We start from the raw sequence: 26,174 nt of genomic DNA, 5'->3' as shown, positions 1-26,174 counted from the left end.
AGCCCCCTCTCATTAGGATCGGCTCCGGTCTCCTCTAGGCCCCGCCCCTTTCGGAGAGCGGGTGACCTCGCAGAGCCCCGCGAGCTCCTTCCTTCTTCCCCTCTCATTGGTCCAGCTTAGCTGCCATTCGGGAGCGAGGAGGAGAAGTTGCTTACTGATTGGTGGATTCCGTTTGGCGCCAACTAGGAAAGGGGGGCGGGGCAGCTGCGGTCCCTAGTGAGCAGCTATTACCGCGAAAGGCTTTCCTCGCAGCGACAGTCCGGAAGGGAGGTGAAGGTCCGCTTGGTGCTCTGTGACCCCGGTTTGGACAAGGGGGTGAGAGGAAAGCGAAGAAAGTGTGAGCCCTGGCCGTTGCCTCGCGGCTCTGGTCGCTTTCCCTTCCCGACCCGCGGCGTTTGTTTGGATTTAATCTTCAGGTTGCCGGCGCCCGCCCGCCCGCCGGCCTCGCGGGGGTGCGGGGGAAGCACCCGTGCATGTGACTGGCGCCTGCCGGGTCCAGACACCCGCCCGTCCGCGCCGCTTACCCGCGGCAGTAGCGTCCCTGAACCGCGGGGTCGTGTTTGTGTTTGACCCGCGGGGGCCCGCGGCGGGCCGCGCGGCCGAGGCCGGTGCCGGCGGGGCGGGGCGGGCCCGGCGGAGGCGGAGGAAGAGGGAGCGGGAGCCCTGGGAGGCCGGGTGCCGCCATGGAACTGGGCCCGGAGCCCCCGCACCGCCGTCGCCTGCTCTTCGCCTGCAGTCCCCCTCCCACGCCGCAGCCAGTCGTGAAAGCGCTGTTCGGCGCGCCAGCCTGCGGCGGCCTGTCGCCTGTCACCAGCTTGACGGTCACCATGGACCAGCTGCAGGGGCTGGGCAGGTGAGAAGGGACTGGCGAACTCTGCCGCAGGCCGCTGGGTTCCCAGACGGCTCTCGGGGGGATCAGGCCGGGAAACGGGCCCAGAGAGGGGCGAGACCTGTCCGCCGCTCGTGGGCCGCCCCGCTGAGCTGGGGCCCGCCATGTGCACCCTCCCCCCAGGCGGAATGTTGGGCGGGAGAGGCCGTTCGGACCCTCCAGGCCGCCCTCAGCCCCGAGCCGGGCCCGGTAGGGGGTGGGGTCGGCCCGGGTTCCCCAGCTTGGCCACCCCTTTCGGATTGCCTTGTACTCTTCTGTCCCAATCTCAGGAAGCTCTTTGAAATCTACCCCCACGGGGGCAAAGCAGACCCTTTCAGGCGCTCACTTCCACCCTTTGCTGAACTACCTCGCAGTATCTTGGCTTCCTGTGAGCTTTGTTCCTTCTCTACAGAGAGACATGGCATTTTCTCTCTTGGCCTACGTGCAAAATCCCCCCAATGCTTCACCCCATGCACATTCCTGATGTCGACCCATGCGTTCCTAAGGTCGGGCCTTTTTACTCCTGTTTCCATCCTCAAAAGCTCCCTGGACTTTTCCTTGTTAGCAAAACGTGCATCCCACGATGTTTCTGGTGGAGCTGCTTTCACTTCAGTTTTGGACATCCCATTTTCTCTGTAAGCACACGTCTTGTACGTTTTCCAACCTCTGAAAAGCAGTAACTTGTCCAATTGATCTTTCATCCCTGCTCCCAGCACCGTACCTAGAACGCATGCTCTCGCTTCAGGAAATATTCCAACATCATAGTCATCTTGTCTACAATGTGACCCAGGCCATGCCTACTCGCTCCTTTCTCATCATTTATATTCAAGTGCTAACTGGGTGTTTTGGGTGGCAAAGTGGGGGGTCTGTGGTGTGGCCTAGAACAAGATGGTTATTAGCCCGGATACTTGCTAACCTCATGGCCTGTTTCCTGTATGTAACCTTGTAATTATGTTTTAGAAATAGAGTTATTTCTCTTGCTTTCAGTGAGTGTGAACAGCCGTTGGAGGTGAGAAACAGCAGTCTGCAGAGAATGGGCTCCTCTGAGTCAACCGATTCAGGTATTCCTTTAGTCTTCAACATTCATCACGTAGGGATCAATACTTGGAATTTGTTGAAATATGTGCTTCACCTAGAACTTAGATTGGGGACTAGTTCAGACCATAAACAAAAGTCATGGCATTCAGTGACAAACACTCTTAAAGCAGGACAAAGAAGGCCCTGTGGTAGTTTACAACGGGGGGAAACAAGTGTCTGCAAGGAGGTGGTGTGTGCTTGATCTTGAGGATGTGTGAGTAAAGTAGTTGCATACCAAGAACCATAACACCAAGATCAGAAAATTGTATTGGTTGAAATGCAGGGTCAAATTATTGGAAGTATAATGAAACTGTTTCAGTGAGCCTGCTATGGAGGAAATGTGCTGGTGCATTTTATTCTAATTCGTAAACGTACGTTACTGCAGCGTTTATAGTTACACAGATGCTTTAGGTTAGGGAACTGCAAGAGCAAAGTTCTTAAAATGTAGGCTTCTTAGGAACTAGGGAGAGGATTCTTTCCTGTTTTAAGTTTATTTATTTATTTTGAGAGAGAGACAGAGGGAGTGGGGGGGAGGGGCAGAGAGAGAGCGTCCCAAGCAGGCTCCACACTGTCAGCCCGGAGCCCGATGCGGGGCTTGAACTCACGAAGGGCGCGAGATCATGACCTGACCTCAAACCAAGAGTTGGACTGAGCCACCGAGGTGCCCCAGGAGCTAGGGATAGAATTCTTACTTGTGGCAGTGTGGCAAGTGAGAATTTCAGAACTAGCACTTGACTTCCTGCAAAGTTACATGGCTATCATGAGAGGCAGGCGCTGGTGGGTCTGGGCGTACTGAGAGCAGCGTCTTTGCCACCTTGCTTCCTTCAGTGAGATGGGTACCTTGCTTGGTGTACTTTTGTTCAAGGCAATGAATACTTGCCTTGTTTGTCATATGACTGACTGAGAAGTGTATTTTTCCAAACCCCCGAATTACACGTATGATCTGACAAAATAAAATATTTGAAGTCGAAACTTCAGAAAACTGGTACCTCTTCTTTCCATGGTTGAAACAAAGTTACGTGGGTAACCTCTATCCAACAACCAACCAAACATTAGAAGGTTGTATTTAATTCTCCCCACCTACTCTCTTGATGGTATTTGTAAGTAGGAAAATGAGATAGGTATGTTTACTGTGGAAGTGTTAAGACTTGGGGCAAATAGAAAGTTTTTGACAATCAAATAGAGACGCCACTTTGATTCTGCCAAAAGTCCAAGCCCTGAGTCTTGGGTGATGGCTCAAAGAAACAGTACTAGTAGTGTTTTTGTTTATTTAATGACAAAATGGTGTTTTGTGTATTATTTCCTGAGAAATTTTGTTATTTCCCACAGGCTTCTGTCTGGATTCTCCTGGGCCCTTGGACAGTAAAGAAAAGTATGTATTCACTGCTTTTAAAAGTTTGTTAGGAAAGTAAAAGTTAGGAAAGACTTTTCTTAATTTTTTAATGAAATTCGTTGTGCTCTGTATGGGAGCCTTGGATTTAGCTGACCCTACTGAGACTTCTGCATGTTAGAAATAAGTCTGGTGCCTTTAGAGAGTGAGTAGTTTGTGTCAGCAGTTTTTAAAACTTCCTTTCCTTTATTTTAGCTGTAATTTTTTGTGTTTAAGTCTCCCCCAAATCCTTAATTCACCCTCTGACATCATAGCCTTAAAGAACATGGGTATTTTAAGAGAAGACCTGGGCTTGTTCTTTTTACCTAGAAGCCCAATGTTGGGGGCGCTTGTGAGAACGGGACAGCTTCAGAAATCTGTTCTTCCATCTTGCCTAAAATGGGAATGTGATTGTCTGTCCCCTTCCCCAAACTATAGGCTAGACACTGCATCTGCTCATATGAATACCTCTCTTGTTTTATTCTCATTGTTTACCTTCTGATCTCATTGCAGCCTTGGAAATCCCATGAGGAGAATAAATTCCCTACCTGTAAGTTAGTTCCCTTTTTTATTTTTAGCTAATTGACATTCATCTGTCTCCTTAGCTGTTAGTGTGATCTTAATTTAGACAGCAAAGATTGTTCTTCCTTCGTCTCATAAGTACTCAAAACACCCTACCTGAACAGCCTCAGTAATGGGCATTTCCCTTCATTTATTACTATCAAATGAATACCAGGAAAGTATTTATCAAAAAGAATACCAGGAAGTATTCTTTTTACGCAAATGATATTTTGGGGTTGGTTTGGCACCTCAATCTCTACTGAAAGGGCTGGAGACCTACCTTGTAAGGTTAGGTGTAAAGCCATGTAGTGGGATCTTCTACCCCGTGTTACTGCAAGGTGGAACCCTGGCCACATTTCTTGGTTGCCTCCTGCAGTGTGTGAGGATTTAGCCCCTCCACCACCACTTTTTTTTCTTTTGAAACTGAATTTCCATTGAATTTTCATTTAATGTGCCCTGATGTCTTTTTTCATTTTGACAGCAGAAGCTCTTGGGATGTAGCCCAGCCCTGAAGAGGAGTCATTCTGATTCTCTTGACCATGATGTCTTTCAGCTGATGGACCAGGATGAGAACAAGGAAAACGTGAGTGGCATCGATGTACTAACTTAGGCTAGAGGTAAAGCCACAAGTGTCAGTGGCTTACAAAAAAGTGGCTGGGCTGCTTTCTGGGAGACTAGACCTTCACCAAAGTCATGCATCATCTCTGTAGTCAGAGAAACCTGGATTTGAATCCTGCTTACTAGCTGTATGACCTTGACCCATTACTTCTTTTTTGGCTTCTTCATTTTCTTTGTAAAATACGAGTAGCAGTAACTTGTAGCGTATTATGGGAATTAAATAAGATAATGTATATAAAGCATTTAAAATGGTTCCTGGCAGGGAGGTGTTGCTCAGATGGCAGCCCTTAGGAATAATTATATCCATGAATAGCTTATCTAGAAGGGTCTGCCCAGGCCTTGCCTCTTTGTGCTCACCCTGGGATGAGTTGTAAGCTCAGGAAAAGGCTAGTAGTGCTTTCTACTGAACACACTGAAGCTGTACTGATGCCTGGTTTCCCCCTGAACTTGGCTTTTCTCAGGGTTGCCTGCTTGGAACTTTGTTCTGGGGAGGAGACAGCATACATAGGTGGTAGTTAAAGAACTCACATGATCTTAGGCACATCACTTAACCTGTAAGGTCTAGTTTCCTCATCTGTAAAATGGGGTGATTGGGTTGCAGTTGCTGGTTATATGAGTTAATACATAGAAAGTACTTTGTGGAGTGTTGGCGTATAAATACTCTGATATTAGCTGTTAACTGCTCTGAGCACTTAATAAGTGACTGTTTTGGGGTAGAGGGATTATAAGTGCTTTTAAACTTGAAGTAAATGGAATCATACAGAATGTATTCTGTCACTTCTGGCTTTCACTGAACATGTGAGATTCATTTATGTTGTTGACTGAAAGTTTTTTTATTTTCCATTGCTTTTAGTATGAAGTACAATAATTACAAGTGGAAAGAAAAAGAATGATGTTTGTAGGAAGGTGGTGGAAAACACAAAGCCTTCAAATCTAGAGTAAAAAGGGGTTTTTTTTAAGCATTTTTATTTATTTTTTAATTTATTTTTTAATGTTTATTTTTGAGAGAGTGCACTTGCACACGAGCTGGGGAGGTGCAGAGAGAGGTGGGGACAGAGGACCGAAGCAGGCTCTGCACTGGCAGCACAGAGCCCAACGTGGGGCTCAAACTCATGAACTGCAAGATCATGACCTAAGCTGAAGTCGGACACTTAACCAACTGAGCCACCCAGGTGCCCCAAGAGTAAAAGGTTTTGACTCCCACTCACAGGCAATTATATTGAAACACTTCGTTTTAGATTTTAGGAAGTTGTTGGTTCGATTTGGCTTATTAACTCAGTGTTTTGTATACTTGGCAGATATTTATGTCTTTGGGGTGAGAGAAAAAAAATGCTGCTTTAGAAGTTAGCTGTTGACAGTCTGTAAAATTCTTAGTGACACAGATCCAGTGTTGGAGTTAGCTCAGAAACGGGTAAACCCTTAGCTGGGAGGCAGTTGCAAAGGTGAGCAGTGCCTGCTCCCTTGACTGTCTCACCCAAGCTACAGCTAAGACCCTGGTTTTCATGGACAGGGGAAGATATATCGACTCTGCTGTCTTGCAGGAAGCCTTTGAGTTTAAGAAGCCAATAAGACCGGCATCTCGTGGCTGCCTGCACTCTCATGGACTTGAGGAGGGTAAAGATATCTTCACACAGAGGCAGAACTCTGCCCCAGCTCGGATGGTATGTGCTTTGGCTTTCACAGGGGAGTTCCTGGTGGGGAAGAATTAAAGCACCCTCTTTAACCTGGAGTCAAAGACACTAGAGCTCTTGTCTTTGTGATTTGAAACTAGACTGTCACATCTTTGGTGTTTTTGCTGTCTGGAGAGCAGACAGGCAGAAGCAGAGTGAAAGATGGTATGTTTGAAATACTGAACTTGAACAAGGAATATTTGATCTTGTCAGTTCTAGGGAAATAATCTACAGGCATCCTGGGTCATTCTTCTGTATGTGTGCATGGCGGGATTATGTGGCTTAAAACTTTCTTTCACTGTGCCTCCAGAGTGGTTTTGTCTGGAGATGGCACTTGGCTTCTTCCAAAGGTGGTTTATTAAGAATATTATGGGGACTCCTGGGTGGCTCAGTCGGTTGAGTGTCCAGCTCTTGATTTTGGCTAAGGTCATGATCCCAAGGGTGTGGGATTGAGCCCTACATCAGGCTCTGTGCTGAGCATGGAGCCTCCTTGGGATTCTCTCCCTTTGCCCCTCTCCCCTGCTTGCTCGCTCTCTCTCTCTCTCTCTCTCTCTCTCTCAAATGAACTATTATGGATTCCAATGAACACACTGCCTATAGGCTACTTGATAGTATTTGGGACCACTTGCCCCAAGGTTACTTATTTGCCAAACAGAAGCTGTCACTACTTCCAAAGTTCCCTACTGGCAATCTGATAGCTATAGACTAGAGAGGAAATTTGAGCAGAATGACCACATTTGGTTTCCAGGTTTTCCTGGGAACTTGCATACAGCTTTCCAGTCTGGCTTTTTGGTCTGAAGTTCAGGTTCAGTCAGTATTGCTGCTCTGTCTAGCATTTGCACAAAGCATTTTCACATATGTTTTTGTCTTAATCTTCCTAAGCGTGTGAAATAGGTGAAGTTAGCTCATTTTACAGATTGGGAAAGTCTGTTAAGGGGGTCGGGTAATTTGCCAAAGGATACCGATAAATAGAAGACCAGGATTTAATAGAATCTCCTGATTCCTGAGTACACGGTAACCCTTTAAGTACAGGGTATCCATGGGGTGCCTGGGTGGCTCAGTTAGGCGTCTGACTTTGGCCCAGGTCATGATCTCACGGTTTGTGGGTTCGAGCCCCCCATCGGGCTCTGTGCTGACGGCTGAGAGCCTGGAGCCTGCTTCGGATTTTGTGTCTCCCTCTCTCTGCCCCTCCCCTGCTCGTGCGCTGTCTCTCTCTCCTTCAAAAATAAACATTAAGGGGTGCTTGGGTGGCTCAGTCAGTTAAGCGTCCGACTTCAGCTCAGGTCGCGATCTCGCGGTCTGTGAGTTCGAGCCCGCGTCGGGCTCTGGGCTGATGGCTCAGAGCCTGGAGCCTGCTTCCGATTCTGTGTCTCCCTCTCTCTCTGCTCCTCCTCCGTTCATGCTCTGTCTCGCTCTCTGTCTCAAAAATAAATAAACGTTTAAAAAAAAAAAAATTTAAAAAAAATAATAAACATTAAAAAAAAAGTTTTGTTGTTTTTTTTTTTTTAAGTACAGGGTATCCAAAACGAAATAGTGTGCCCTTGAAGACCACAGCATCGGAGTTTATTGTGGTCACCTGGCCATCCTTCATTATAGATGACTTGTCCGTCATTTATTGTATCACACCTTCACTGGGGATCCCAGAAAACCCAGGTCACAAATACTGGTATTATAGTATGAGCCTTCAGTGTGTTGTCCCACAATAAGGTTACCAGCCTCTTGGTTCTGGCGGCTGAGAACTTGCGGGTGTGCCCAGGGCGTGCTCAGGAGCACTTGTGGAGGCTCAGGGGCAGCCTAGAACTTTTATGAAGCAAGCTGGTGCCCAAAGCAGAGTAGGCCAGGGGCAGAGAGGATCCCTCCTTGGGTGAGTGACTGAGTCCAAAAACCGGAAGGCCACTTGAGGATTAATGAAGTCCTATCCAAAGGGATTTGGGGCTTCTGAAGGATTCTTTGTAGGACTTAAGTTGAGACTGCCTTGTTACTGTGGGGAAAAAAAAATATATCTCTGAACATTTTTCCTGGCTTTGGGAAGCACCTGGAAAAGAAATAATTCACTATCAGCAATGTTTGTTATTAGTAGTGTTGATCTCTATCTGGTAAATTTATGAGTTGTTTTTTCTAAATTTTATATATTAAATATATTAGTTTTATGATGGGGGTTCCCCCAAAAACAACAGGGTTGCCTAGTGAGATACCCCCATTTTTACTCGGAATGGTTCTCAGAGAATGTGCGGGGAGAAAAGCTTGGGCTTTGGAGTCAAACAGGTGAGCTGTGTGATCTGGGTAAACTCCCTTAAGCACTGGTTTCCTGGTTTGTTAAATAAGTAGAAAAGGAGTAACTCACCTTAATGCATTGTCAGGCGTCAGTGGGAGTAAACACTTAAGATTGTATCGTAGTGTCTGGCACACAGTAATTCCTCAGTTAAAAACTGAGCACCTGTCATTTGAATTCCAAGTTTAAAGAACTAGGATCAGGTGACAGTACTATATCAAAACCTGCATGTTGATCCGTGTTTACTGATTACAATCCTCTGATAAAACAAACCTTGCCCTTTATAAAAGAGGCCATCCCCACATCCCAGTGTAAGGTGAATCGCTTCTGGGAAGAGTCTTTTGCGAAGGCTCCTAGGCCTGATTCTACTCAGGACTATGTGTAGACATCAAATCATTTCTCATCTTAGGATACCTTATCCTTTGCTTAGTAGCTGCCAAAATGTTAGTTCTAATAAATATAGTATGTTTTCCTCATAAAATCTAGTGACCCATCCAAGGAAATCAAGTCTGATCATTAACAAGCTGTGAATTCGTCTTCCAGCTTTCCTCGAATGAAAGAGAGAGCAGCGAGCCAGGGAATTTCATTCCTCTTTTTATGCCCCAGTCCCCTGTGACTGCCACTTTGTCTGATGAGGATGATGGCTTCATGGACCTTCTTGAAGGAGAGAGCCTGAAGGTAGTGTGTGTGTGTTTCTACCCGTTCCACTAAGTACTCTGGAAAAGTGATGTGAAAAACAACAGCAATTCCCCAGGGCTTGAGCTGGCTGATATTTTTGTTCATTTGGTGGGAATTTATTGAGACTCTGCTCCTAGTCTAATTAAATCTGAGGGGGGACAGGGTTCTTCAAAAGAAGAGAGTGATAGGCTCCTTCTTACCGTGAAGAAGGTGACAGTTATTTTGTACAAGAGACATGGAACAAGAACAGTGTAGGACAAGCCAGAGGGACAGCCTACCTCCTCAGTACCCTCAGGGTAGTAGGATGCTTTTAGCTACGTTCAGATGTCTGAATTGTGAAAGGTGATTCTCTTCTGGTCTTAACATATTGGGGAGTGGGAAAGAGGAGGGAACATTAGATGCTTCCTATGGGCGAGTCTGATACTCCTCAGGCAGAATCATACCTAAAGCATTCAAACTTAGTCTCTACTGAATCTTTTAAGTGTTTCTCTTTCTTTAGAATGATGAAGAGACCCCATCATGCATGGCAAGCCTCTGGACTGCTCCCCTTGTCATGAGAAGAACTACAAACCTTGTAAGTTGTTCTGGTGTGTCCAGAGAGAGCCTGGAAGCCTGGAGTAATTAGGCCTCGGACAGAGTCAACTAGACTAAATGGAAACTAATCCTTCTACCCACTTCACCACAGGAATCAAAAGTAGTTTCATTTGAGATTCAGTCTTTGGGTCTGTGGACCTTTCTCTTGACCAGCCGCTAGTGTTCTCTGGTGTAAAGCACACTGTTTCTTCGAGTATTTTTGGTCCTCATTGGTGTGTGAGGAAGTCTGGCTAATATATATACATGTAGTTCTTGTTTTTATACTTTCTAGTTCATCCCAGCTATTCTTGGTCAAATTAATGTTCTTGCTGTAGCTGTGACCACTCTTAACTTCTAGTTTAAGATCTCAGGAAAATATCTGCTAAACTGAATTTAAGGGGTTCCATTATTTTTTTTTTAATGTTTGTTTTTGAGAGAGAGACCAAGCAGGAGCGGGGGAGGGACAGAGAGGAGAGAGGGAGACAGAATCTGAAGCTAGGGGGGCTGTGAGATGGCCACTGTAGGGGCTAGTGAGGTTCCTGTAGCTGTTCGTTTTTGAGCCACAGTTAAGGTATGGGAAGGGAAGGCCAGGGGGTCATCCAGGGTGGGAAGTTGCAGAGGACAAAAAATAGCAGCTTGAGGTTCCTCACAAGTGACAGTGATTGATGGCACTTTGGCGGTCTAAGCTGTGGGTGCAGTGCAGGTACGGTAGTCTGGGGGTTGGTTGGCCCTGAATGAGGCAGAGTCCACAGGCCGGGGCTGTGGTTAGCCTCAAAACACAGCATCTCCCTCAGGAGCTATTGAGGAACACATCTACGTGGGCACTCTTAGGTCCTCAGAGCTCCTGTTTGCAAGATGGGGGAGCTGGCTGTCCCCTGTCATGGAGTCTCTGGCTCTCATTTTTCTCAGCCTTCTTTTGTCCACACTTTTCAACATTTGCATGAAGTCTGCCAAACATTTGAAACGGTGCTTTTTCTCTGTTTCCTGCTCAAAGATTCTGTTTTACCTCAGGTATTTTCCACATAGAGTTTAGGATTATTTCGGAACTTAAAGGTGTTGAGAATATTACCTATAGATAATTGAAGCTTTATATAATTTTTATGTTTTTTCGTTTCTTCTGTGTATACTTCCCCACAGCTCATATTTAGGACAGATATTTGGGTTTCTCTCGCCTAGCTTAAGTTAGAATTGCCTTTGACCCAGCCAGGCATTTGGTTACAACCGTTACTGATCTAAGCATATCCTTGGATGACCACTTCATTGTTACGGGGTCCTAAAGTGGCCAGTGCTTCATATCTTTGCAGAGCTGAGCCCTCCTCTGGCCCTCACGGTTTGACCTGCTCTGAGAGGCGGTCTGGATTTGAGAGGGGGCAGGCAGCTTGCCGTGGCCACCTTGCTTCAGCCAGGAATTCGAGAGGTCAGTAGATGAACTCTCAGACTGTGCTTTCACATGGAGACTTCCCTTCTAGTAGTGTCCTTAATTAGCTATTTTTATAGCCCGTATGTCATTGTCTTGTCCTAAATAGGGTTTGTCCCCGGTGTCATCCTCAGTTATACCTCTGTTTAACTCAGCCTGCATATTAAAACTTCACACTTTGAAGCAGTAAGACAGCAAGGAGTGGGTTCTTTTTCCACGTCTCGATCGTGGGATAGCGGTGGAGTTATGAAGCCACCCAGTGGTGTGGCGGACAACAGCTTACCCTGTGTGTGTGGCCTTGTTGAATTCATGCACGTGGCCATATGTATCCCATTGAATGGGTGGGCACTGTGGACGCTTCCAGGGCAGGAGTGTCCCTCACCCTGGAAAGAGCCATACACTGAGCAACCACCTGTGTGCCATGAGCAGGTCAAAGGGTGATCCCCCAGAGGGGACGTGTTTGCCCAGGGCCTCAGAGTGTGTGGGAACTTGTCAGCAGGGTGTGTTGATTCATGAAAGAGCAGTTCACCTGTGGCAGTAGCACGTAGCCCTGTGAAGCTGGAGAATGGGGCACGTGTCGTGGGCTGGTGCGAGGTTGTCTACCAGTCAGGGGTGTGGCTGGATTTCCTCAGGAATGCTGGAATTCCTCGAGCGTGACTCTGTTAACCAGAAGGGAGGAGGGGTCAGTTACAAACAGGGTGCTTTATTTATTTATTTTTTTTTAATGTTTATTTATTTTTGAGAGAGAGCATGAGTGGGGGAGGAGCAGAGAGGGAGGGAGACACAGAATCCGCAGCAGGCTCCAGGCTCTGAGCTGTCAGCACAGAGCTGGTGCAGGGCTTGAACCCACGAACCATGAGATCATGACCTGAGCCGAAGTCAGACACTTAACCGACTGAGCCACCCAGGTGCCCCACAAACAGGGTGCTTTAGGAGCACCCTGTGATTATTCAACAAAATGCTGAAGACTTTCTCTGAATCATGGGGAGAGGAAGGAACAGATTGAACAAATCTTTGCAAATTAGGAATGGGTGGTATTTAGGTGCAGTAGTGGTAAAGGAGAAGTCATGAGAATGACACCAAAGTTTTCAGTGTGAGAGACAGTCTTAAAATTATTCCTTGCTTTGTTGGGTGTTTCTCTGTGTGTTTAAGCACCCGGGGGGTATGGAATCTGCTGTCTCCTGTCTTCTCCATAGCATTTGGTTTGGTATAGATGTGCCCTCAATCATGCTACCTTACGTGAGCACAGCCGTAGGTCAAAGGGAATGATAGGACTTAGGGATCTGGGGTTTAGACCCCACCTGAGCTACCCACAAATGGAGACCTTGAGTGATGCATTTTTGTTTATCTGCATGTTTCCCAATTTGTAAAATGAGTGTTGATTAGGAGGAGAGACCACATTTGTTTCTAGCTCTAATATCCAGGTAGTTTGAATGAAAAAGACTTTTCAAGTATCTTTTTAAATATCTTTATAAAGGCTTTTCTTTCTTTCTTTCTTTCTTTCTTTCTTTCTTTCTTTCTTTCTTTCTTTCTTTCTTTCTTTCTTTTTTAGAGAGAGAGAGTTGGGGGTTGGGGGATATATATATTAAGTAGGCTCCACGCCCAGCATGGGCCCTGACACAAGTCTCAACCCAGGACCCCGAGATCATGACCTGAACTGAAATCATGAGTCAGATACTTAACCCCTGAGCAACCCAGGTACCCTGAGGTGTTTTGTTTTGTTTTTTGGGTCTTTTTTAGGTCTTTCTCATTTATTTATATTCCATATCATCCATATCATCTAGCATAACACAAACAGTTACTGCAGACTCACAGTTGCTGGAGCTATATTGGAATCGTGGTGTCCGCCCTGGATGAGTTCACAATTTCCTTTGAGACTCTGTTGAAAGCAGTGGATTCTCTTCCCCAAAATGCTCCCAGCTCTTCTAGGTTAAAAAAAAAAATCTCTGGGACGCCTGAGTGGCTCAGTCGGTTAAGCGTCCAACTTGGGCTCAGGTCATGATCTCACAGTTTGTGAGTTCAAGCCCCGCATCGGGCTCTGTGCTAACAGCTCAGAGCCTGGAGCCTGCTTCGGATTCTGTGTCCCATTCTCTCTCTGCCCCTCCCCCCCACTTGTACTCTGTCTTTCTCTTTCTCTCAAAACTAAATAAAAATGTAAAAGTAAATAAATAATGTCTGGCGGTGCTTGGGTGGCTCAGTCGGTTGAGCAGCATCTGACTTGATTTTTTTGGCTCAGGTCATGATTTCACGGTTCATGGGATTGAGCCCTACGTCAGGCTCTGTGATGATAGCGTGGGGCCTGCTTTGATTCTCTCTCTCTCCTATCTCTGCCCCTCCCCCACTTGCACTCTGTTTTACAAAATAAACTTTAAAAACGCTGGCGGTGCCTGGGTGGCTTGGTCGGTTAAGTGTCCCACTTTAGCTCAGGTCAGTATTTCACGGCTTGTGAGTTCAAGCCCTGCATCAGACTCTGTGCTGACAGCTCAGAGCCTGGAGCCTGTTCGGATTCTGTTTCCCTCTCTCTCTGACCCTCCCCAACTCATGCTCAGTCTCTGTCTCTCAAAAATAAATAAACATTAAAAAGAAAATCTCTGGTCTTGCTTTTCTGAAAATATCCCTTTAAAATAGACTTCAGAGGGGTGCCTGGGTGGCTCGGTCGGTTAAGCGTCCGACTTCAGCTCAGGTCATGATCTCACGGTCCATGAGTTCGAGCCCGAGTCGGGCTCTGTGCTGACCGCTCACAGCCTGGAGCCTGTTTCAGATTCTGTGTCTCCCTCTCTCTCTGCCCCTCCCCTGTTCATGCTCTGTTTCTCTCTGTCTCAAAAATAAATAAATATTTTTAAAAAATTAAAAAAAAAATAAATGAGCATACTTTTTTAAAAAAATAAATAAATAAAATAGACTTCAGCAAAGTTAGGAGAAAATCCTTGGTCTCCGAGAGAGCTGGCATGGGAGTGGCACACTCTGCTGCAGATTATTGACCAGAGCATTTCAAAGAAGCGTCATTGAAATTTTAGTATCATCTTGGAAAGGAGCGGCTTACTGGGGCATAAAGAGATTCTGCATGGAAGGAAAAGCTGGGCCGGCCAAGGCACACTGAGTCATGAACCTAGAGATAAGTTTAGACTATCCCTACTGTTGGTCAGATTGGCTGCCCTTAGATGCTGGAAAATTAGTCTTAGACCAAGTGGAAAGGACTTTTGAACACAATTTTGAGGGCACCTGCTCCTCTGTGCACCCCTGCTCCCTACAGATTTACACCCTTAGCACTATTTTAACACCTTATTGACTCTGTTTTCTAGCATAGTCTAACTACATCACACCTTTTCTGGATTTAGGTGGGGTATTAAAACCTGTTGACTGCTGGGGCACCTGGGTGGCTGAGTTGATAAGCATCCTCTTGATTTCAGCTCAGGTCATGATTTCGTGAAACCTACTTGGGATTCTCTCTCTCTCTCTCTCTCTCTCTCTCTCTCTCAAACTTTAAAAATAAAAAACCAAGCAAGGTGCAAGTAATAAAATGGAGGGGAAGAGGCAAATCAAAAGGTGTTCCCAACCGAAAGGTGATAGTTATGTGACTCTTAGGACCCTTTGTAGACAGTGAGCTTTAGAAAAAGGGCATGGATTGTCTTCCTCCTCTCCATATGATGTCAACTCAGTTTGTATTCATTGAGCACCAGGTATTCAATGTCTAGTATGTGCTAGGCCCTACAAGAGTGCTGGGACTAGATGAATGGACAGTGTCTGTTACCTAATTTAGGGTGGATTTTAAACCATCCCAGAAAGCCCTTGGTCCATTCTCTTTACCATTCAAGTGAGCGGGTTTTAATGGAAGATGGGTCTCTTTTTTTTCCCCCACTAGGGCAATCGATGCAAGCTGTTTGACTCTTCTTCCACATGTAGCTCTGTCACCCGGTCGATGTTAAAAAGACCAGAACGATCTCAAGAGGAGTACCCATCTGGAAATACAAAGCGGAGAAAGAGCATGGCTGTGGCCAGTCCTGAAGAAGCAGCTAGTCCAGAGAAGCCCCAGGAGGTTAGTTTTGCAGGTGCCTTTTTGCTCAAGGACAATGATACTGTATTTTTCAATTCTGAAATTTCCATTTGGCTCTTTTTCTTTGCCAAGACTTAGAGTTTTCCGTTTGTTTCAAGCAGGTTGCTAATTGGCTGTTGAAGCATTTTTATGACAGCTGCTTTAAAATCCTTATCAGATTATTCCAACATCTGTGTTGTGGTGTTGGCTTCTGTTGATTATCTTTTCCTATTCAAATTGAGATTTTCCTGGTTCTCGGTATGACGAATGACTTTTCAGTTGTATCCTGTATATTTTGGGTATTGTAAGACTGGTCTATGTAAATTTTCTGTTTTAGCAGGACTCTGATACTGTGGGGATGATAGGAGTAGAAGTTCATGTTCCCTAGCACAGCTTCCCTTGACACATAGGGTGGCCTCGTTATTGTGGGCAGGAGTGGGAGGTCAAGTTCCCCACTAGACCACCCCAGTGGAGTGGAGGTGGGGCACTTAATTACAGCTGGGCAAGAGTTGCAAGTCTAAGCTCCCCACTTGCTGACCAGGCATGGTGTAGGGCCATCATTTTTTCTTTGGTGTTTGGCTACAGTAGTCTAAAAGTTTTCTGTCTAGGGGCGCCTGAGTGGCTCAGTCGGTTAAGCGTGCGACTTTGGCTCAGGTCATGATCTCACAGTTCGTGAGTTCGAGCCCCACATTGGGCTCCCTGCCCTCAGCACAGATTCTGCTTCAGATCCTTTTCCTCTCTCTCTGCCTTGTGCTCTCTTTCCCTTTCCTTCTCTCCTTCTCTCAAAAATAAATAAAAAACAGGTAAACATTTTTAAAAATAAAATGTTTTCTGTCTTGATAGGCTGCCCTCTTTCTAGTCCTTTGGCTAAGGAGAACAGGTTTTCCTAAAGGCTTCTTGTTTCTTTGGGCTTGCTGCTACCATCTCCTGATCTGCTTGGAACTATACATTTTCTACTACTTATGTTTGTCTCACAACTTTGTACTGTTTTTCATTGTTTAATGCTTATTTATTTTGAAGGAGAGAGAGACAGAGTGTAAGTGGGGGAGAGGCAGAGAGAGGGAGACACAGAATCTGAAGCAGGCTCCAGGCTCCGAGCTATCAGCATAGAGCCAGCCCTATGCGGGGCTCGAACTCACAAGCCATAAAGATCATGACCTAAGCTGAAGTTGGAACCTTAACCGACTGAGCCATCCAGGCGCCCCTGTAGTGTTTTTTATTGTATCTCTAAATATTTTAATTCCTTTCTTTTAATTCAGACTTATCATGACCTAGTAAAAGTTTAGTTTTTATAAAACTTTCATCATCTCTACTCAAGTCAATTGCTCATAGTTATGGTTTGCTTTCATGTTATTTTGGAGCTTTACTAATATATCATGAACTTCCCTGTAGGTGAGTACACAAATGTAATTATTTTTATTTTTAAAGCACTTAGGACATTAATTCATTCATTTTAAAGTTTTATCTTGAGAGAGAGAGAGAGCACCAGCAGGGGAAGGGCAGTGAGAGAGGAAGAGAGAGAATCCTAAGCAGGCTCTGCACTGTCAGCATGGAGTGTGATATGGGCTTGAATCCACCAACCACAAGATCATGACCTGAGCCAAAATCAAAGAGCTGGGCACTTAACCAGCTGAGTCACCTAGGCGCCCCAGAGCACTTTTTTGAGAGGGAGAGAGTGAGCGTGCACACACTTGCGCAAGTGAGGGAGGGACTGAGAAAGAGAGAGAATCCCAAGCAGGCTCCAGGCAGTCAGCACTGAGCCTCAGGGCTCAATCTCAGAAACCAAGAGTCAGATGCTCAGCTGACTGAGCCACCCAGGCACGCCCATGATTGCTCCATTTTTATTAACTTGTTTATATATTTTGGCTTGTATTCATAGTTTTCCTGATTTTAAAACTATTCTTCATGAAATGTCATGTTTGGCTTATTTAGAATTGCTTTTATGTATGTGTAGTTTTCCTTCATTATACTATCCTTATATCAGGTTTTGGTATTGAGGTTTGATATTAAACATTGTAAAATAACCTGGAGAATTGCCCGTGTTTTCTGCAGCATGAAAAGGTTTGAATAAACACTACTCTTAAAAGGTCTACTAGATGACAGCCATGGAAACAACTGGGGCTGGCATCTTACATTTTATAATCTGCCTTAGTTACCTAATACTTGATGAACATTTTACTTTTTCTAATTAAAAGTGGAATTTGGGGGGCGCCTGGGTGGCTCATTTGGTTGGGCGTCCGACTTCAACTCAGGTCACGATCTCACTGTCCGTGAGCTCGAGCCCCGCGTCGGGCTCTGAGCTGATGGCTCGGAGCCTGGAGCCTGCTTCGGATTGTCTCCCTCTCTCTCTGCCCCTCCCCCGTTCGTGCTCTGTCTCTCTCTGTCTCAAAAATAAATAAACGTTTAAAAAAAAAAAAAAAGTGGAATTTGGGATGCCTGGGTGGCTCAGTTTGTTCAGTGTCCAACTTTTGATTTTGGCTCAGGTCATGATCCCAGGGTCAAGCCCTGCATGGGGATCCATACTGAGTGTGGAGTCTGCTTAAGATTCTTTCTCTCTCTCTCTCTCTCTCTCTCTCTCTCTCTCTCTCCCTCTCTCTCTCCCTCTCTCCCTCTCTCTCTCCCTCTCTCTCTCTTTCTCTCTCTCTTTCTCTCTCTCTTTCTCTCTCTCTCTCTCTCTCTCTCTCTCCCCCCCCCCTCTGCCCCTCTCCCCTGCTTGTACTCTGTCTCTTTAAAAATAAACTCTTTTTTTGGGGGGGCGCCTGGGTGGCTCAGTCGGTTAAGCGTCCGACTTCAGCTCAGGTCACGATCTCGCGGTCTGCGAGTTCGAGCCCCGCGTCGGGCTCTGGGCTGATGGCTCAGAGCCTGGAGCCTGCTTCCGATTCTGTGTTTCCCTCTCTCTCTGCCCCTCTCCCGTTCATGCTGTGTCTCTCTCTGTCTCAAAAATAAATAAACGTTAAAAAAAAAATTTTTTTTTTTTTAAATAAAAATAAACTCTTTTTTTTTTTAAAAAAAAGTAGAATTCTAGGTTCAAGCGCAGGAACATTTATGGAACTTTGCATTTTATACATGCTAGCAAATTGCCTTCCAGAAAGCTTCTGGTTTATATATCTGTCAATATTCAGGAATAAAAAGAATGTATTTATTTGTATATTTAGAGAGAGTGAGCAAGCAGGAGCAGGGGAGAGGGAGAGAGAGAATCCCAAATAAGCTTCATGCTGTCAGCATGGAGCCCAATGTAGGGCTTGAATTCCCAAACCGTGAAATCATGACCTGAGCCGAAGTCCATAGCTTAACCAACTGAGCCACTCCAGTGCCCACCTGCCTTTTCTCTTAATACTGTTCTTTTGATGAAAAGAATTTCTTGATTTTTAAATGTATTTCAATTAATTAGTCTTTTTTATTTATGTTTGGTGCCTCTTTTTTCCCTCTCCCCCTCACCTTTTTTAAGTAATATCTACACCCAACATGGGGCTTTAACTTACAACCCCAAGATCAAGAGTGGCATACTCTAAGGGCGCCTGGGTGGCTCAGTCGGTTAAACGTCTGACTTTGATCTCGTGATTCATGGGTTTGAGCCCCACATCGGGCTCTGTGCTGACAGCTCATAGCCTGGAGCCTGCTTCAGATTCTATGTCTCCCTTTCTCTCTGCCCCTTACCTGCTTGTGCTTTGTCTCTCTGTCTCTCAAAAATAAATGTTAAAGAAAAAAAATTTTTTTAAGAGTGGCACACTCTACCAACTGAGACATCCAGGCACCCCCAAACCCTGGTTTCTTTTAGTGGAAAATAGTATTTGGAGACCATAGTGTCCTGTAGGAATGTTCATTGCACGTCTAGAGCTTCTCAGTGGATAGAGCTAAGAAATTTATTTTAGATTTAGCCTTAATTTTAATTCCCCTTTTTAAAAAGGTGGGGAAGAAGAAAAACTTAATTTCAGAGTACTTCAGTTAGACACTGAAATAATAGGAGACCTAAGTCAGTGACCCATGCTCCCTTTTTTTAGTCCAGATTCAATCAAATAAGAAAAATATTTTATTTGCTAAATATAGACATGTACATGTCACCCTCCTCCCAGTGACATGTTCTAGGTGAATGTTTTCAGAAGTCCTATTCAGAACCCTGGCCTCATTTTCCACCTTTGATTTGTTACAGATTCTACATCAGTCTTTATCCCTGGCATCTTCCCCAAAAGGGACCATTGAGAACATTTTGGATAATGACCCAAGGGACCTTATAGGAGACTTCTCCAAGGTAATTCTAGGCAGATGCAAGGAGAGCTGCTCTGGTTATGTGATTTAGGCTTTGGGTTATTTCCTAGAATTCCCCCCCACCCCCTCAGTCTTTCTCCTCTCTTGGGTGGCTCTTACAGTGTCCCCCAGGAGACACAGTTTGAAATTTTTAAAGATAAAGAAACAAACACATGATCAGATGTATCTTGGTCTCTGTGGGACTATAGACCTTACTGGTACTGATCAGAGGAAGTAGGAAGCCACCTACCAGCCACCTGGACTCCAACCCAAAGGCCAGGCTCTTTGGGAACTGTGTTTCTGATTATAAAAATAGTAGTGCAGCAAAGTACAAAGAAGCAGGAATAAACCTATAGCCACACTACACATCTGTATATCAAAAGGTTATCTTAAAAGGTCCAAGGTTGAGACTGAATTTCTCCATTGTTCAAAGAAGCACAGCCTTTGAGGGAGAAGGCCCCCGGGGAAGTAGGGAGGAAGATCTGCTGATGGCCTGATATATATGAATTTGCTGTGTAAATGAGTTGGCTGCCTTTGAGCTGTGGTGAAACATGAGGGTGGAACAGAGAACATGTCAGCAGCTTGCTAAGCCACAGAAGATGTAAAGGCTACCCGATCAATTTCTTACTCATTAGTTTAGCTAACATTTGTTGAAGCACTTAATGTTATGTGTTAGGTAAAGATTCCAAAATGAGACCCAGTTCCTTCCCTCACACAACTTCCCATGTGGTCAGTAAGACCTGCTGTGCCACATACGACACGGGAAATTGAAGTGCACATCCGTGCAATGCAAGCAGCCTTGGAGAAATAAAGGGAGGTTGTCTCGTCTAGAAGACTAGGGAAGGTATGAGTCTGGGCCATATTTCATATTTCAGCCAGGTGAGTGTTGAAGGAATAGGGACACATAGGGGGTCAAAAATAGGAGATAGTTCTAATCTGAAAGGAAGAGTAAGCAAAGACTGGGTGTGTCCTCATTGGTGGAACCTTCCACTTGAATTGAAGCTGTTGGTTATGTTTGTCATAATGACCTTGCATATGGCCGTGGGGATGGGTGAGCTCTTGGTTCAGCCACTTGCCCTAGTGAGTAATTGCTGATGTGCCCATCTTTCCCCTCAAGGCCAGGCAAGGTCTCCTATTTTTCCCATTTCCAGTGCCCAACACCATGTTCCTCACAGTTGGCTATGGAGATGAAGGTTCCTGACAAAAGCAGGGAGGAAGGAAATTACCTGAAATTTCTGTATTTACGTTTGGCTTACTAGCTAGTAGTAAGGCCAGCTTTACATATTGGCTCGGCTTTACATTTGACAATGAGGATAATACACCTTGTAGGTGTGTTTGAAAATGAAATGTCAGGATGTTAATGAAGTGCCTCGATGAGTAACTTGCCTATACTATTAGATTAAGGTTTGTTTATAAAGCTGCCTCTTATCAGGCAGGCAAGCAATATAAATGTTGCATTTATAGGCTTTCAGATTTGCTAAGTATCTCTCTCTCTCTCTCTCTCTCTCTCTCTCTCTCTTTTTTAAAGGGTTATCTCTTTCATACGGTTGCTGGGAAGCATCAGGATTTAAAATACATCTCTCCAGAAATTGTAAGTCCCCTTTTTGGATCCTGTCACCCATGAAGTATTTGAATCTAGCTGTTCCTGGCAGCCAAAGTTGATTCTCCTGGGCTTTCTCCCCACAGATGGCATCTGTTTTGAATGGCAAGTTTGCCAACCTCATTAAAGAATTTGTTATCATTGACTGCCGGTATCCGTATGAATATGAGGGAGGCCACATCAAGGTATGAGTTCCTGAGGCTTACTGGTGAGCCCTGCTATCATGGGAGGCGTAGAAGGAGCCCTGACAGGATCTGTGATTTTAAAAGTGGGGTGGTGACATGACACCTGGAAGCTTACTGGCTAATGTGCTGGTTCTGAGGACGTTTTCAAGCAGCCTTGACTCCTGGTGCACTGGAGAATATTCCCTGGCCTGGACTACTCTCCACTACCTTGTACAGTAAATGCTCTCTGTCCTGTGTCTTACACCTTCACCGTCCTGTGTCTTACACCTTCACCATCACAGGCATTTGTAGGTGGTACCACTGATTTCTAAGTCAGGCCTAAGCACCAAAGGGCTTTTGACCAGAAGCCACCCTCTGGTGACATGTCCCAGCGATGCCTCTCAGTTTGTAGTTGAATTAAGCTGCCTGGTGGAGGGCGGGTGTTGGGACACTTTCCAGGGAGGAAGTTAACTGGTTATGCCAATTTAATCTTTTAACCAATAAACTAGTGTTGAAATCTAGTAATGGGGTACATTAAATACAACAGTAGTGTTTGTCACTGTCTTAATGGCTTTTGAAAGTCCCAAATACATAAATCTTTCTCAAGCCCACCATAGTCATAACAGAATTCTAGGGTCCCGATTACAGATGACTGTCACAGAATCAATCCGGCAAGTATGATACACGCAGGTGCCAAGAGTCTCTATGCCTTCTTCACAGGGTGCGGTAAACTTGCACATGGAGGAGGAGGTAGAAGACTTCTTGCTCAAGAAGCCCATCGTTCCTACTGACGGCAAGCGTGTCATTGTCGTGTTCCACTGCGAGTTCTCTTCCGAGCGAGGCCCTCGCATGTGAGTGCTGCATGGAACTGGGCTCTGGGGCACGGGCCCGCAGTGCTTTTGTGGGATGAGGCAGTGGATGGCTCACACTGGCGGCATACTTCACACCAAGGGCCCTCTCGCACGTCCCAAGTCATTTCCATGCCTCAGCCTACACACATGATGCGTAAATGTTCAGTTTTTTAAAAGTTCAAATTCATGTGTAGCAAATGTTTTCCCACATTCTTACCTATTGGGCAGTTTGTTGATTTGATGAACAGCTTTCTTGAGTGTGGCTTTGTAGGCTTGACCTGGCAGTTGCCAAGGGCTTTTGGCCTTATTCGGCCCAACCTTGTCTCTGAGGCTAGCGTGGTCCTACTGGAAGGACAGGCAGGGACAGCCAGAGAGCGGGTGGGGGCTGGGGCAGGGCGACTGCAGCCTTGACTAGGATGGGCCAAGGTAGACTTCTTGCCAGCCCACAGGCCCGGGTTCTTGTGCAGTCTTTTTATTTTGAACTGGTTCAAAAGTCAGGCCATTTTCCTGCACGTGCTTCACCTGATTTTCCCAGTGGCTAATGTTGTGCCACATTAGTACACATACAACCACACATAAACAACTACACCAGGAACTTGGCTTACATGACCATCTCCCCATCTACCTCCTAAGGACAAGGACTTGCCCTGCGTTTAGCACAAAACCGTGGTCACAAGAAGTGGGATTTGAGTGAGGACTGATGTTCCTTCACAAGTGGGATTATTCACTCTACAGATTATTCACTCTACAGATTATTCACTCTACAGATACTTACTATTGCCTCTCATGTGCTGGTTAGTGTTCTGGTTACTGGGGAGAATAGCAAAACGTAGGAGAACAAAAAACCCTGCCTTCAGGGAGCTCGCATTTCAGAGGGAGCGGGAGGCAAATATGTCTGTCAGCTACTCCATGTGTTAGAGGTACTTCAGAGACATGACGAGAAGTGGGCGCTCCAGGGCAGGTTGGAGGAACAGCCGGGGGGCCAAAGTAAGCAGGTGGAGTGGAGAGAGGGGAAAGCAGCAGGGACGGGGTACCAAGGGGTGGGTGGGAAGGAGCCACTGGCCATGTGAGGGTATTGGGGAAGAGTATAGGGTGCAAGCAGGTGTCCTGAGACAGAGCAAGCGCAGCCTATTTAAAAGCTATAGGAAAAAAGCCGCCAGCTGAGATGGGAGTTGAGGAAGGGACCCTGGGCAAGTTGTCTGGGGGTGTGGCAAGAGTGGAGAATGCAGTGGGAAGCTGGCTCAGGTGCTGTCACTGCACAGGAAGTGCAGGTGGTGGCGGGGAGGACACTGGAATGGGGGCCGGGCAGTAGGTCTGTTTCACTTGGAGAAAGGGCAGTTGGGGAGAGACCGTCTACCTTCCACCACCCGTGAACTTTTAACGATCACACGTGGCCAGTAGCTCACAGCTCAACACTGATTGTTCCCAAGAATGAACGTGAAGTTGGGAAGACGTGTGTAAGGAGTCCTACCGCACCACTGCTGTCACTGTGCTGTTGTCTCACGTCTGTTGTCTCTGTATCAGAAGAGCTAACCCTGCCGTGGCCTTCCTTCTCGATAGGTGCCGGTACGTGAGGGAGAGAGATCGGCTTGGTAACGAGTACCCCAAACTCCACTACCCTGAGCTGTATGTCCTGAAGGGCGGGTACAAGGAGTTCTTCCTGAAATGCCAGGTAAGCTGAGGTCCCTGGAGAGCACGGTCCACCCCTTACCCAGGTTGGACAGCTGGGTCTGTCTGGTCGTCATGGCTGTTTCTCGTCCGGGATCTGGGGATTTGCTGCGCACGACGACACGGGCCCTAGAAGCTGCTGCACAGATGCGGGGAGCTGGCTTAACAGCATGAGACAGGCACCCCCTGATCATCCTCTCTTGTCTGCAGTCTCACTGTGAGCCCCCCAGCTACCGGCCCATGCACCATGAGGACTTCAAAGAAGACCTGAAGAAGTTCCGCACCAAGAGCCGGACCTGGGCGGGGGAAAAGAGCAAACGGGAGATGTACAGCCGTCTGAAGAAGCTGTGAGGGTGGCGGGCCCAGACTGCGGCAGCCAGAGCCTCCCCTCCATGCCACCTCTTCCCTCTTTGCTGCAGAGAAACTTGAGCAAAGGGGCCAACAAGTGTGGAGAAAGGGCCTGGGGCTTGCACGCCTCACCCGGTCCCGCGCTCCCAGGGTTCCTGCTGGCGGCGCCTCTTCTGTCCCCGTAAGACGTTCACTGCCTCAGGACTGTTTGCCAAGGCTGTCACTCGCCATACAGCACAGTTCCAAGCACCAAGCCAAGAAGTTCTGACTCCTCCCCCCCACCGTTGGACAAACGGCCTGGGGCCTTACTGGGCACTGTCCTGTCTCGTGAGAGGAGGGGTAGGAGAAGGAGAAGGAACTCGAGTGGAAATGCTGCTGGCCAAATACCAAAGACAGCCTGGGAAGGGGGATGGTCTCTGTGGGATAACCCGTATCTTTAATTTATTCAACTTCGTCAATCACTTTAATTTTTTTTTTTTTTTTAAACTCCTGGAGACTTTTATTTAACTACTTCTTTAAGTCACAATACTGCCATTCTAGGTAGGGTTTTATCATCCCAGGGACTACCTCTGCTTTAAAAAAAAAAAAAAGATGGGGGAGAAGAGGCAAACTTGTGTTGAGGGACAGAAGTAGGAGCTCTGTCACCCCAGGAGGCACTGTGGAACTGGGGCTGCTGCTATTTAAAGCCAAGGACTGAGGCGCTGGTGGGAGCAGGCACTGGACTCGGACTTGGCCATAGGACATAAGCTAAACCTCCCAGACCTACCTCGAAGGCCACTGAGATCTATGGGTGGGGGCGGGGGGGGGCACCGTGTTCTTCCTCACCCCAGTTCCCTGTGACATTGGCTGGTATAGGAGTCACAGGAAAGCACTTCAGGCAGCTTCCATGGGGCCACCCCCAGGTCAGTGTTGGAACGTGGTAGTGTAGGTGTCCTAGACTAGGGGCGGCAGGGTGGGGGGGCTCTGGGATGGGGGACGGGAGCGTACACCGAGTGTCTTCTATTACTGATACTCTTGAATAGCTTTTAATTTTCTAAAAATAGTCATTTTATGAGTCAAGGAGTATCAAATCAGTGTTGGCTGGGCCACCCAAGGATGAAGAGATGGGCTGGAAGCCCTGGGCATTAGGAGAGGGATGTGGGTGCTGGCATGCAGATGACCGTATAGAATGTGTCTCTCAGGAGGCAGCGTGGTGGATTTTGAAGGTAAAACTTTGAGTTTATCATGTTTGAATTTGAGGTGCAGGGAGTGATGGCTCATCACTCGTTGCCCCCTCATCTAACCCCATGGAAATGGGGGTCTCAAAGGAACACCTCCTATCCAAGGAGCTGGAGCTGAGGTGGTTGATGCTGGACACGCCTATTTGGTTCCTGCGTATGCCCACCCACAGGCACCAGCCTCCTCACCATCTCTGCTCTGTTGGGGCATAGCCAGGTTTTTCTTACACACAAGTGCCGGTCTCCCCTCTTCACTTCCTGCTCTGGAAGTGGGGAGGGAAGCAGTCGTAATGGAGACGGCTGGTTGCTCTTCTGGGTTTGAGTTGTATTTGGCTATAAAACAATCTTGTTAGAAAAAGTAAGTGGGGAGGAGGGGAACGGGGGAGAGAGGAAGGCCTCTTCCCCCTCTCACCACACATTGAGACACATCTTAGTTGGTCTCTAATCTTGTTTATAGGGATTCTGTTGGTTGAATGCCTAGAAAAGGAGGTGGGATGGCCTTCAGATTGTACCAGCTTAGCTAGCATTGCTGACCAACTGTTGCAGGCTCTGAAAATAAAAACAATCCTGAACCCATGCTCTCTACGTAGTTCTTGATGAATTTAAAGAGAATTGCGATTCCCTTCAAGGTTCTGGGACCATACTTGACTAAAACCAGTGGGGGCGGGGGGGTGGGGGGGAGCAGCCATATTTCCTCAAGAGGCCAAAGGACTCCCATGTGCCATGATTTCAGAGATGGCCAGAATGATCTCTAGTTGCTACCCTGACTCCAAAAACTTGTCATTCAGATTGATTTGCAAGATGAAAGGCACAGCACATACAAAGCCTCCCTGAACCACTAACCTTTCTTTCCAAGATCTGTGAACTCAAACGGATGAAGCAACAGTGCAAAGGAAGGATGCTAAAGACAGGAGTTTCAGTTGTGCTCTGAAGGAGAGGATACTG

The 26,174-nt window shown here is 46.5% G+C and overlaps 1 protein-coding gene and 1 long non-coding RNA gene across 5 annotated transcripts in view; one reads left to right on the top strand and one right to left on the bottom strand.

Annotated features, from left to right (window-relative positions):
* The first annotated feature begins 222 nt into the window (after window positions 1-222).
* CDC25A (cell division cycle 25A) lies at window positions 223-25,805 on the top strand. 4 transcript variants are annotated; one of them, XM_019416660.2, is made up of 15 exons: window positions 223-853; window positions 1,856-1,929; window positions 3,275-3,317; window positions 3,828-3,864; window positions 4,360-4,458; window positions 6,035-6,154; window positions 8,979-9,113; window positions 9,613-9,687; window positions 14,966-15,139; window positions 19,287-19,385; window positions 20,910-20,972; window positions 21,068-21,166; window positions 21,866-21,996; window positions 23,557-23,668; window positions 23,875-25,805. In XM_019416660.2, exons 1-15 carry the CDS (start codon window positions 684-686, stop codon window positions 24,013-24,015), a joined length of 1,572 nt encoding a protein of 523 aa, XP_019272205.2. In that variant the 5' UTR covers window positions 223-683; the 3' UTR covers window positions 24,016-25,805. The 4 variants fall into 4 exon arrangements, with proteins under 4 accessions (XP_019272205.2, XP_019272207.2, XP_019272206.2 ...); XM_019416659.2 differs by having other exon boundaries at window positions 224-853; window positions 4,357-4,458; XM_019416662.2 differs by lacking the exon at window positions 6,035-6,154.
* Window positions 7,705-26,174, bottom strand: part of LOC109247750 (uncharacterized) — a 58,431-nt gene continuing 39,961 nt past the window's right edge. The window contains exons 4-5 of the long non-coding RNA XR_002071847.2: window positions 11,633-11,762; window positions 7,705-8,198 (exon numbers count right to left, since the gene is read on the bottom strand). This is a non-coding gene — a long non-coding RNA (uncharacterized LOC109247750). The remainder of the gene's footprint in view (window positions 8,199-11,632; window positions 11,763-26,174) is intronic.

The sequence above is a fragment of the Panthera pardus genome, unplaced genomic scaffold (assembly GCF_024362965.1).
Source record: "Panthera pardus isolate Hobbes unplaced genomic scaffold, ASM2436296v1 HiC_scaffold_8, whole genome shotgun sequence".
Taxonomy (NCBI): Eukaryota; Metazoa; Chordata; class Mammalia; order Carnivora; family Felidae; genus Panthera; species Panthera pardus.
Note: the sequence above shows the minus strand (reverse complement) of the source record. Positions and strands in the feature narration are given on the sequence as shown.

Coding starts and splice junctions, on each gene's coding strand:
- CDC25A (XM_019416659.2), top strand. CDS start 684: ATGGAACTGGGCCCGGAGCCCCCGCACCGCCGTCGCCTGCTCTTCGCC. Junction 21,167..21,865: donor ATGAGGGAGGCCACATCAAG/GTATGAGTTCCT, acceptor CCTTCTTCACAG/GGTGCGGTAAACTTGCACAT. Junction 23,669..23,874: donor AGTTCTTCCTGAAATGCCAG/GTAAGCTGAGGT, acceptor TCTTGTCTGCAG/TCTCACTGTGAGCCCCCCAG.